The following is a 13395-nucleotide window of genomic DNA, read 5'->3' as shown; positions in this document are numbered from 1 at the left end:
CATCCATCAGAAAAATCTGCATGGACAGAGATCTAAAATCATTTCCAAAAAACACATCCTGTTGTGAGACACTAGGGAACTCATCTCCAGGTCCACTATCCACCCATGAGAAAGAGGATAGACAACAACATCTCTTTATGGGATCTATCTAACTGAAGAGTTGGCACCTGAACCAAGATGTCGTCCAGGCAATGAGCCACCCTATTCCCTGCGATCTGACCACCGCCATAGCAAGGTCAAGGGGAATGACAGCTAACTAGAAGTGTCAGACTAGAAAGCAAACCGCAGGAAATGGAGATGTTCTCTAAGAGGGAACATAAATATATGCGTCCTTCAGGACTATGGTAGACCTGAACTAATCCCCCGAACCAAGGGAGAATGGAACAAAATGTCTCCATTTTGAAAAACAGAAACTTGAGGAATTTATTGACACTTGATGCCCAATACAGGGCAGAAAGTTCCCTCCTACTTGGGAGCCCCAAAAAAGGATTGATAGAATCCAAAACCCTGTCCACCACGGAAACTGGAACAATCATTCCCAGAAAGAATTGATTGCAGAGGACCTTGACAGGATAAATTTGTCCCTGAGGGGACAAGATTCAAACCCTATCCTGTATCCCTAGAATACTAGTTCCATGGCACAAGGAACTGAGACATTGTGGGTCCAAGCTAGTCAAAATAATGAAAGTCTGCCCCTAAACAGATGTTGATTGGGGGCGGCCCCTTCATGCTGATTCAAATTCAGAGGAAGGTTTCTTGAATTGATACCCTTTATTCCAAGCAAGACCAGATCTCCATGAAGTCTTGGATAGATCTGGCTTGGAAGAGAAAGACCTTAGTCCCTTGAGTTACGTACCTTTAGGTCTACCTTCTTGTCCTGAGGAAGACAGAGCCCTCTCCCTCAGAAAATTCATGATTTCGAAAAACAGCTTGCGAGCAGACATTCAAGGTGTAAGTAGCTGAAGCTGGTTTCAAACTGCAAACCTTCCGCTTGCTAGGCAGCTAAGTTAACCATCAAGGTACTACAGCTGGCCTCTGCTAGAAAAATCGCAAAGAAATGGTTCCTAAAGATTTTTCAATTATAATCTATAATTATTTCAAAGTACAAAGTATGATACTCTAAAATCATACACTTCAGACATAGCAAGTATCGCCTCACATGAGAGAAAATAAAATATTGTATGTCTATAGAATAATAGTGTCATTACACAAGAAATGTATCATGATTGCATGGAACCATCATGATACATGACACCATACAATTTGAACCAAATCTCCATACATAAAACATACACAAAAAAAAAAAAAAAAAATATATATATATATATATATATATATATATATATATATATATATATATATATATATATATATATATGTTCTCATTATGAGGTAAAAATAAGATATTTAGTCCCTGTAAGGGCACTTAGGTCGCTAAGTATTTTACATGTCACCCATAGTGCAAAAATCTCCAAACCCCAAATGAAAGATTGAATGCATAAAGGATAAATATAAAAATTAAAGTATTAACATGAAATAGCCAGCAAATGGCGGTAATACCATGAAAGCTCAGACTTTGCAAAATCTTTTTAGTCAAAGGCAAATAAATATCAATGAGGACAAATAAATGTTTAAAAGTCCTTCTGCAAAAAATCTCCCAGAAAGAGATATGTTTATAACGATCTCAGATAAAGAATCTCCCCCTCTTCACCTGAAGTGTCAGGTCATATTAAATTCCACATATACTTTAAGTTTAATACAACTAAATCGCAGTGCATCATTTTTTCCCTGCACTCTAGCGTGGACAGATAGGCACTAGACACAATCCGCTGTCTAGAAAAAAGTCTCAATAAAAATAAAACTGGTAGACAAGAGAGAGGGAAAAGCTGAGAGAAAAAAGGAAATGTATGCTTACCTGATTAATTTGTTTCTTTTACGATATGACAAGTCCACGGATTTCATCCTTACTTGTGGGATATTAACCTCCTGCTAACAGGAAGTGGCAAAGAGCACCACAGCAGAGCTGTATATATAGCTCCTCCCTTCCCTCCACCTCCAGTCATTCGACCGAAGTTAGGAAGAGAAAGGAAAATCCAAAGATGCAGAGGTGACTGAAGTTTATAAAAATAAGTACATACCTGTCTAGAAATAACAGGGTGGGCCGTGGACTAGTCATATCTTAAAAGAAACAAATTTATCAGGTAAGCATACATTTCCTTTTACAAGATATGACGAGTCCACGGATTTCATCCTTACTTGTGGGATACAATACCAAAGCTACAGGACACGGATGAAAGGGAGGGTCAAGACAGGAACCTAAACGGAAGGCACCACTGCTTGAAGAACCTTTCTCCCAAAACCAGCCTCAGAAGAAGCAAAAGTATCAAATTTATAAAATTTGGAAAAAATGTGAGACGACCAAGTTGCAGCCTCATACGCCAGACGGATGATACTCTTCAGCCAAAAAGAAAGAGACGTAGCCATAGCTTTCTGACCCCTACGCTTTTAAGAAAAAAACAAAGAATAATGAAGATGATTGACGAAAATCCTTCGTTGCATACGCTCCTTCTTAAAAGAAGGGTTAGGACATAATGAAGAAACAACAATTTCCTGATTAATATTCTTATTAGAAAAAAACCTTAGGAAGGAAACCAGGTTTGGTACGCAAAACCACCTTGTCAGAATGGAAGGTAAGATAACTAGAATCACAGTGTAATACTGAAAGCTCAGAAACTCTACGAGCAGAAGAAACAGCAACCAAAAATAAAACTTTCCAAGATAACTTAATATCTATGGAATGCATGGGTTCAAACGGAACTCCTTGAAGAACATTAAGAACTAAATTCAAACTCCAGGGTGGAGCAATTGGTCTAAACACAGGCTTAATTCTGGATAGAGCCTGACAAAAAGACTGAACGTCTGGAACATCTGCCAAACGTTTGAGTAGTAAAATTGACAAAGTAGAGATTTGTCCCTGTAAGGAACTCGCCGATAACCCTTTCTCCAATCCTCCTTGGAGAAAAGACAGAATTCTGGGAATATTAACTCTACTCCATGAGTAGCCTTTGGATTCATACCAAAAAAGATATTTACTCCATATCTTATGAGAGATCTCTCTAGAGACAGGTTTACGTGCCTGAATCAAAGTATCAATGACCGAATCAGAGAACCCTCGCTTAGATAAAGTCAAGCGTTCAATCTCCAAGCAGTCAGTTGCAGAGAAACTAGATTTGGGTGTTGGAAGGTTCCATGAATGAGAAGGTCCTGCCTCAATGGAAGCTTCCAAGGCGGCAGAGAGGACATGTCTACTAGATCGTCATACCAAGTCCTGCAAGGCCACACAGGCGCGAGTAGAATTACTGAAGCCCTCTCCTGATTGATCCGAGCAATCACCCAAAGCAGGAGAGCAAACGGTGGAAACACAAAAGCTAGGTTGAACGACCAAGGCACTGTCAAGGCATCTATCAGTTCGGCCTAAGGATCCCTTGACCTGGATCCGTATCTTGGAAGCTTGGCATTCTGACGAGATGCCATCCTATCCAACTCCGGTCTGCCCCATCTGAGGATCAGAGAGGCAAAGATCTACGGATGGAGTTCCCACTCCCCCGGATGAAACATCTGTCTGCTTAAAAAGACCGCTTCCCAGCTGTCCACTCCTGGGATGTAGACTGCTGACAAATAACAAGAGTTGGCCTCCGCCCACCAAACTATCCTGGATACTACTGTCACCGCTAAGGAACTCCTTGTTCCTCCCTGATGATTGATGTAAGCCACAGTCGTGATGTTGTCTGACTTAAAGCGAATGAATTTGGCCGAAGCCAACTGAGGCCACGCCTGAAGCGCATAGAATATTGCTCTCAAATCCAGAATATTGATTGGAAGAAGAGACTCCGACTGAGTCCACACACCCTGAGCCTTCAGGGAATTCCAGACTGCACCCCAACCTAGAAGGCTGGCGTCCGTTGTCACTATCACCCATGAAGATCTGCGAAAACACGCCCCTGGGACAGATGATCCTGAGACAACTACCAAAGAAGAGAGTCTTGTGTCTCCTGATCCAGATCTATCTGAGGAGACAAATCTGCATAATCTCCATTCCACTGTCTGAGCATGCTCAGCTATAGTGGCTTGAGATGAAAACGAGCAAACAGAATGATGTCCATTGCCGCCACCATCAATTCAATTACCTCCATGCACTGGGCCACTGATGGTCGAGGATTGGACTGAAGGACTCGGCATGTATTCAGAACCTTTAACTTTCTGACCTCTGTCAAGAAAAACTTTTATGGAATCTATTAGAGTTCCCAGGAAGGGAACCTTGGTCTGTGGAATTAATGAACTCTTTTCTAGATTCACTTTCCACCCGTGAGTCCTCAGAAAGGACAGAACCATGTCGGTATGAGAATTTGTCAGATGGTAAGACGACGCCTGGATCAGAATATCATCCAGATAAGGCGCTACTGCAAAACTCTGCGGCCTGAGAACCGCCAGAAGGGACCCTAGAACCTTCGTGAAGATCCTGGGTGCTGTGGTCAACCCGAAGGAAAGAGCCACGAACTGAAAATGTTTGTCCAGGAAGGCAAACCTTAGGAACTGATAATGATCCTTGTGGATAGGAACATGAAGGTATGCATCCATTAAGTCCACGGTAGTCCTATGTTGACCCTCCTGGATCAATGTCAGAATTGCTCGAATAGTCTCCATTTTGAAGGATGTGACTGAGAAACTTGTTTAGACTCTTGAGATCTAAAATGGGTCGAAACGTGCCCTCTGTTTGGGGACCACGAAAAGATTTGAATAAAATCCCTGTCCCTGTTCCAGTCGGGGAACGGAACGAATTACTCCCATAGTAGAAAGGTCTTTTACACAACGTAAGAACGCCTCTCTTTTTTCTGGTCTGTAGACAATCGTGAAAGAAGAAACCTCCCCCCTTGGGAGAGAATTTTTGAATTCCAGTTAATACCCTTGGGACACGATTTCCAGTATCCAAAGATCCTGAACATCTCTTACCAAGCCTGGGCAAAGAGAGAACGTCTGCCCCCTACTAGATCCGGTCCCGAATCGGGGGCCGCCCCTTCATGCTGTCTTGGTAGCAGCAGCAGGCTTTTTGGGTTGTTTACCTTTGTTCCAAGTCTGGTTGGGTCTCCAGACGAACTTGGCCTGAGCAAAATTCCCTTCCTGATTGGTGGAAGAAAAGGAAAAAGAGGGGGCTCCTTTGAAGTTCCGAAAGGAACGAAAATTATTTTGTTTACCCCTCAATTTAAAAGTTCTATCCTGAGGTAGGAGATGACCTTTACCTCCTGTAATGTCAGAAATGATTTCTTTCAAGTCAGGCCCGAATAGGGTTTTTCTTTTGAAAGGAATAGCCAAAAGCTTTGACTAGATGACACATCAACTTTTAATCATAACGCTCTATGCGCTAAGAAGGCAAATCCGGCAGTCTTAGCCGCCAATTTGGCAATCTGAAAGGCGGCATCCGTGATAAAAGAATTAGCCAGTCTAAAAATTCCTCTAAAAATGCACCGTCTCTTTAAAAATATATAAGAGCATCTATTACTGTCATGCTAACACATAGGACAATGAAAATAATATTGTTGGCACTAGACATCGTCAAGAACCTCAAAGCAATGTCCAAAACAGTGACCGCAGAGCACTGCCTGTGGCCAAGTCAGAAATCCAACTAAAAGAAAGGATTGGCCAGTGACAACAGACTCCTGAGTGTTTAGACGGAGTACATAAAAGAAAAATCAGTAAGAGCAAATATGTTACTATCTCTTTAAATTTTCCTTTACAGCAACAGGAACATTTTCCTTTACAGCAACTCATAGAAATAACAAGAGTGAATCATGTTAACCCTGCTGGAAACATATTCCAGACTTGTGTTGCAAAGAACCGCAGAGTACAGCATGTGGGAGAAAAAAGATCATTATCTTAGGAAACACTTAATCCCTGTTAAGTACCATACTGCCATATACTTAAACAGTCGAATGTACGAAGAAAAAGGGACCCCACAAAAACTCTGGTACTGTCACTTTAAGTGAAAAAAATAATGACACTTTAAATGCAAGATGGTCATAATAAATTAAGTTACACACTGTAAGCAGTATACACCCCCCTATACATTTATTCATTATGTTTCAACTCAATAAACAACGGAATAGGGTAGAACGACTGAACTACTAAATATTTATCACAATTGAGGACACAGTAAATCGGAATGTAAAATACGCTATTATAGCATGCAACACCCTCATAATGCCCCTCAGGGTATTCCTGTCGCAGCAAAATAAAGGGAGCGAAAAAACTTAGTGACATAGCCAAGCTCCGCCCATCATGGGCGTATTGGGCTGAAACTAAGAGGAGCCAAAAAAACTGATACGCAGTAAAACACTATACCCCTTAGAATGAGACTCTCATAACTTCTCACAAACGGGGTACACAATTCCGGAATAAGTTTTACAAAAATTGTCGGGTGTACTAAGTATTGACCCTCCTCATATTAAGTGCGCACTAAAATAAACAAAAGGCGCCAATCCCAAATCCGCCCAACGTGGGCGTCATCAGTACCTCCTCCCGGTCACCATTTCTACTATGAAAAACTGTCTATGGGATATATATAAACAAAAATAAAAGTTGAATCCGAAATATAAAGTAAAACAACGGATTCCAACAAACTAACACCAACATAAGTTGAGATTGTGGCCATAACCCTGCCGGTTATATAAACACTAAGCCCTTATTTAGCCCAGCAATGTGGAAAACTCCAGGTCAGCCAAATTAAACCACCGGAGCTATCTGTCGGGTATTGCAAAGACAGAATGCTGTTCAACATAAAAACCGGAGGATACATATAATTACCCCATGTATAGTACACTGAATTCACTTGCTAGCTCTAACAGAGAAGGCTCTGTGAAATGAGAAGGCACTGTTTATACATATAGGGCTCGTTCACTGCATGGCTTCTTTACTTATAGTATGCAGAAAGAACTCAAACTATGCCCATAACTGTCCCACAGCCTCCCCTGAAGCTCTGAGGGGGCCATTCATCCTTGTAAGGGAGTAAAAATTGATGAAGGCTAAAGCAGGGTGCCCAGCTTTTTTCTGAGACTCTCTCACCCCCAGAATAAAGTTAGCACTTACCTCATCTCCTCCAGACAGTAAGGCAGTCTCCAGCTGTGTGAGGTCTTCTGAAACTCTCCCTCACATGGCCCTGGAATGAAGAAGAAAATACTGAGTAAATATCTCTCAGATTTCCTTGGTAGGGGAAGAAAATCAAAACATGGGAGGCGCAGTGATGAATATGTCCCACAAGTTCCCATCGCTCTAAAGCCACCAGATGCTTCTCTTTTGATATGGAAGAGATTGATCTGGTCTAGGCTACACCCCAGCACAAAGCAGCAATCAGAGGCACTACTAAAAAAATAATAAACTCTTGATTGAAGAATCTAAACTAACACCTCACTTTATCTCTTCCTAGTACTAACACAGGCAAAGAGAATGATTGGAGGTGGAGGGAAGGGAGGAGCTATATATATACAGCTCTGCTGTGGTGCTCTTTGCCACTTCCTGTTAGCAGGAGGTTAATATCCCACAAGGATGAAATCCGTGGACTCGTCATATCTTGTAAAAGAAAACAGACAACTGGTGCATACAAATAACGCTCTTGTCGCCATGACTACAGCCCTCTGAAAATCCTTTATGAGGAAAAAAAGTAGTGCCGTTAAATTTACATTAAAAACCGCATCTCATATGTGGCGGAAGTATGCAGACAGCACATGAATAAAGATATACATAATACTGTTCACATCATCGCCTAGAATTTACAGATGAGATAAAGCGCTACTGAGGGGGGAGACGAAGGCGCTAAAATGAATTTGATGCGTAACTAACTGTCATGCAGAAAGAAGATACATATCCATAAACTTAGAGAAAAATCGCTAAGTCTTCCTCATACCCACCCCTTGACTGATTTCACCCAACTAGAGGTAGAAAAAAAAGAGCATTGGCTACTATACTCTCCCGCCAATAAATGCTCAATAAAAAGGGTATATATTTGTACACGCGATGAGTCCCCTATGCATAGAAAGCGCCTTCAAGGGACATATAGACTCCATTCTTCTCGGAAGGAATGGAAAAGGCCCTTTACTCAATAAGGATTATGAACTGCCAGCCTATTTGAAAGTAGCGTGCGGTTGTCTCTTATTAAAGATTAGTAAACAGAGAAGAAAACCGCAGCTTCAGGGAGAGAGTATTTAAGCCCAGCCAAAAAACAAAAATCACTATAAGTAATATAGTCAGGGATAGAACACCACCTTTCCTCATTGCCCACTCTCACAGGAGGGTACCCAGCAAATAAATTAAAGTCCCTCATCCCATTAAGTTTAATTTATCCACAAGCCCAGGGGGATAGGATACAGGAACTCACAGTTCGAAATCTTCATTCTTCGCATCAACTCCAAGTTTGACAGGCTCAGCCGACCTGACAGGGACCTGTAGGAAAAGAAAATACAGAGTAACCAACCCTGGTTTTCTAGGGGGGTAGCATTAATGTTAGAAGGTAAGCAAAGACCACCTCGCCGTCTTCTAACTGCTAAAAGCCACCATTACTTTTACTAAAGACATGGACACCGCATAGCCCCAATCCTTGCTTGCGGGGAAAAGCACCCATTAAATGATTAAATATCTTCAGACACCATCTTTGCACATCTTCCCGTGATAGAGGCAAAGAGAATGACTGGGGATTAAAGGGACACTAAACCCCAAAAATTTCTAGCATGATACAGATAGAGAATACAATCTTAAACAACATTCCTATTTACTTCTATTATCTAATTTGTTTAATTTTTTTAGATATCTTTTGTTAAAGAAATAGCAATGTACATGGGTGAGCCAATCACACGAGGCATTTATGCGCAGCCACCAATCAGCAGCTACTGAGCCTATCTAGATATGCTTTTCAGCAAAGAATATCAAGAGAATGAAACAAATTAGATAATAGAAGTAAATTAGAAAGGTGTTTAAAATTGCATGCTCTTTCTAAATCATGAAAGAAAAAAATTGGGTTTCATGTCCCTTTAAGGGTAAGGGAAGTGACACTTAACAGCTCTGCTGGGGTGCTTTTTGCCTCCTCCTGCTGGCCAGGAGTTGAATATCCCACTTGTAATTGGAATGAATTTGTGAACTCTCCATGCCATAGGAAAGAAAAACTAAATAATTCACCTCACCTATACTCAAGCACAGATTCTGAAACATGTCTGTGCCCCTGAAAGACATTCTGTACTATCCAGAATCAGACAAATAAAAAAAAAGATCTACAGTAAGATATAAACCTAGTGTAGCTTTCTAAATTTCTGACATGATAATTTGACACTAAAAAAAACCAACAACATGTTTGTAATTTAGGGCAACAAATAAAGAATGACCTCTTTAGAGCAATATGTCTCATTTCCAGCTTCAGCATTGTTTCGATATCTAAAAGGATATGGCTGTTTGTGCATCTCTTATGTTAAGTGGGTGAGGGGTACAACAACACATATTGCTTCATCTTTACAGTCAGGTGTATGAAAAGCAAGATGTCCATTGTTTTAGTTATATCCTAAATAGGAATAGATAGTGTGTATGTTTTGCAAGGTTGCAAAATGCCCCCATAATCCCTACATAATTCTGATCTAGGAGTACGGGTTAATCCTGAAACGTGTCAGCTGCAGAGAGGTGCCGTGCCGGTTTGACTGTTTTTAAAGCCGTTTGTATGTTTTAAGCCAACTCTGCAATTTTATTTTAGGTCTTTTGTTGCAATAAAGTTTTTCTGTTCATTGGAGTGAGCTGGTCTGAGAGTTTTTTCCTTCTACAAAAGTATTGATGGACAATCCCACATGGCTCTCCAGTATATACCAAGATCTTTCTCCTTCTACCCGGAAGTAATTTACTATGAGCAGGAACGCAGTGAGACACCGATCAGTGTGCTGCTAAGACGCCATACAGAGAAACTGCAGGGCGCACAGCTGAGTCTGGATGCCGTTGGTGGCGAGCACACAGCATGGAGACAATGCAAGTGCTTTTACACCTTCATTTATTTGCACAGTGTTATGATGATACGGAAGTTGGATATTAAACATTGTTAGTGTTAACGCTTTTCTAGTTTCTGGCATTCTAAACGTCATACTTTTTTCAACCATTATTCACAGCATGCAATAGTATTGTGATATATCATGGAATCTTTTATTACTAATTCTTTTACACAAGGTAAAAGGTACACAGCTGTGCAACTCCATCTCCTAAAACCCATAGCGATATGTATGCAAAATCTAAAAAACATAATTTATGTAAGAACTTACCTGATAAATTCATTTCTTTCATATTAGCAAGAGTCCATGAGCTAGTGACGTATGGGATATACATTCCTACCAGGAGGGGCAAAGTTTCCCAAACCTCAAAATGCCTATAAATACACCCCTCACCACACCCACAATTCAGTTTAACAAATAGCCAAGAAGTGGGGTGATAAGAAAAAAGTGCGAAAGCATAAAAAATAAGGAATTGGAATAATTGTGCTTTATACAAAAAAATCATAACCACCACAAAAAAAGGGTGGGCCTCATGGACTCTTGCTAATATGAAAGAAATGAATTTATCAGGTAAGTTCTTACATAAATTATGTTTTCTTTCATGTAATTAGCAAGAGTCCATGAGCTAGTGACGTATGGGATAATAAATACCCAAGATGTGGAACTTCCACGCAAGAGTCACTAGAGAGGGAGGGATAAAATAAAGACAGCCAATTCCACTGAAAAATAATCCACAACCCAAAATAAAGTTTTAATCTTATAATGAAAAAAACTGAAATTATAAGCAGAAGAATCAAACTGAAACCGCTGCCTGAAGTACTTTTCTACCAAAAACTGCTTCAGAAGAAGAAAACACATCAAAATGGTAGAATTTAGTAAAAGTATGCAAAGAAGACCAAGTGGCTGCTTTGCAAATCTGATCAACCGAAGCTTCATTCCTAAACGCCCAGGAAGTAGAAACTGACCTAGTAGAATGAGCTGTAATCCTTTGAGGCGGAGTTTTACCCGACTCGACATAAGCATGATGAATCAAAGATTTTAACCAAGATGCCAAAGAAATGGCAGATGCCTTCTGACCTTTCCTGGAACCAGAAAACATAACAAATAGACTAGAAGTCTTTCGGAAACCTTTAGTAGCTTCAACATAATATTTCAAAGCTCTAACTACATCCAAAGAATGCAACGATCTTTCCTTAGAATTCTTAGGATTAGGACATAATGAAGGAACCACAATTTCTCTACTAATGTTGTTAGAGTTCACAACTTTAGGTAAAAATTTAAATGAAGTTCGCAACACCGCCTTATCCTGATGAAAAATCAGAAAAGGAGATTCACAAGAAAGAGCAGATAACTCTGAAACTCGTCTAGCAGAAGAGATGGCCAAAAGGAACAGGACTTTCCAAGAAAGTAATTTAATGTCCAGAGAATGCATAGGTTCAAACGGAGGAGCTTACTTACCCCAGGACACTCATCTACATGTAGTAGAAAGCCAAACCAGTACTGAAACGAGAATCAGTAGAGGTAATGGTACATAAGAGTATATCGTCGATCTGAAAAGGGAGGTAAGAGATGAATCTCTACGACCGATAACCGAGAACCTATGAAATAGATCACGTAGAAGGGACCATTGAATTCAAATAGGCAATACTCTCTTCACATCCCTCTGACATTCACTGCACACTGAGAGGAAAACCGGGCTCCAGTCTGCTGCGAAGCGCATATCAACGTAGAATCTAGCACAAACTTACTTCACCCCCTCCACGGGAGGCAAAGTTTGTAAAACTGATTTGTGGGTGTGGTGAGGGGTGTATTTATAGGCATTTTGAGGTTTGGGAAACTTTGCCCCTCCTGGTAGGAATGTATATCCCATACGTCACTAGCTCATGGACTCTTGCTAATTACATGAAAGAAATGTATATGAATGGAACACTTTTACAAAAGCAAAATGTTAATTTATTACATACAGTGAAAAAGTAATTAAAACATTTCCACAAGCCAAACAAATGTGTATAGAAAGAAAGTGAAAATAAGAACACAACAGAAGTCCTCTGTTCAACAACTTGTTAAAGGGACACTAAACACAAAATTGTTTTCATGATTCAGATAGATTATACAATTTAAAAACATTTCAATTTACTTCTCTTATCTAATTTGCTTCATTCTTTACATATACTTTGTTGAAGAAATAGCAATGCACATGGGTGAGCCAATCACACAAGAAATCTATATGCAGCCTCCAATCAGCAGTTACTGAACCTATTTAAATATGCTTTTAACAAAGGATATCAAGGAAATGATGCAAATTAGATAATATAAGTAATCTGGAAAGTTGTTTACAATTGCATGCTCTTTCTATCTCATGAAAGAAAAAAAATTTGGTTTCATGTTCCACCCCTTGGGGGTCAAAAAGGGGACAAAATAAATAATGAAAGTACAGTATATTGCAGAGTTTTTTTTATATATATATGATTTATCATTTTATATTACCATCTCAAAGTGTTTAATGTCCCTTTAAGGAACTGGCTTTTATGGAAAAAAAAACATTAAAAGGGACATTATACACTCATTTTTTCTTTGCATATATGTTTTGTAGATAATCTATTTATATAGCCCATAAAGTTTGATTTTTAAAAAAATGTATAGTTTTGTTTATTTTTAAATAACATTGCTCTGATTTTCAGACTCCTAACCAAGCCCCAAAGTTTTATGTGAATACAGTCAGCTACCTTCTCCAGCTGCTCCTGTTTGTCTAAAGGGTCTTTTCATATGCAAAAGAAGGGGGAAGGGGGAGTGTCTTATTTCCCACTTGCAGTGGGCTTTCCAGCTGACTTTTCAACAGAGCTAAATTGAGAGCTTCTAAGTAAGTCTTTAAACCGTTTTATACTGGATTTTTATATCAGTATCTGTGCATCTTATTCTTTATAGTAGTGTCTATTAGATGCAGTTATATGAAAATTAGTGTATACTGTCCCTTTAATTTATTTTTTAGCAGAGTTATATTTCAAGAAAAGGATTCAAGGATATTCTGAGGCTTTTTTTTTTACAAAGTTAAATAAGAGCCAAGTAAAAATATAAACATAGCCATGGAAATATTGATTCCAGAAATCTGGTATTTTATGTAAGGTATTAAGATAAAGTCAAATTTCACACCTTTACCTAGAAGTAGGTCCAGTGGTATCATCTCCTTGACTGCATCCAGGATACCACGTTGCCTTGCCTCTTGGCCATCCAATTCTCTTGCACAGGCTTTGCAACAACCACAAACAGCACATCCCGATTCTCCTGAACCACAGCCACAGACTCTAGGAAAGAAAATATTTAACATGACATA

The 13395-nt window shown here is 39.7% G+C and overlaps 1 protein-coding gene across 1 annotated transcript in view; it reads right to left on the bottom strand.

Annotated features, from left to right (window-relative positions):
* The window catches only part of MYCBP2 (MYC binding protein 2), a gene marked incomplete in the record, with an annotated part of 1460675 nt that overhangs the window by 1062469 nt on the left and 384811 nt on the right, over positions 1-13395 (bottom strand). Inside the window, 1 exon segment of the mRNA XM_053707907.1 lies at positions 13215-13366. Coding sequence (XP_053563882.1) covers positions 13215-13366 — 152 coding nt within the window.

Source organism: Bombina bombina, chromosome 3 (assembly GCF_027579735.1).
Source record: "Bombina bombina isolate aBomBom1 chromosome 3, aBomBom1.pri, whole genome shotgun sequence".
In the NCBI taxonomy this organism is placed as follows: Eukaryota; Metazoa; Chordata; class Amphibia; order Anura; family Bombinatoridae; genus Bombina; species Bombina bombina.
Note: the sequence above shows the minus strand (reverse complement) of the source record. Positions and strands in the feature narration are given on the sequence as shown.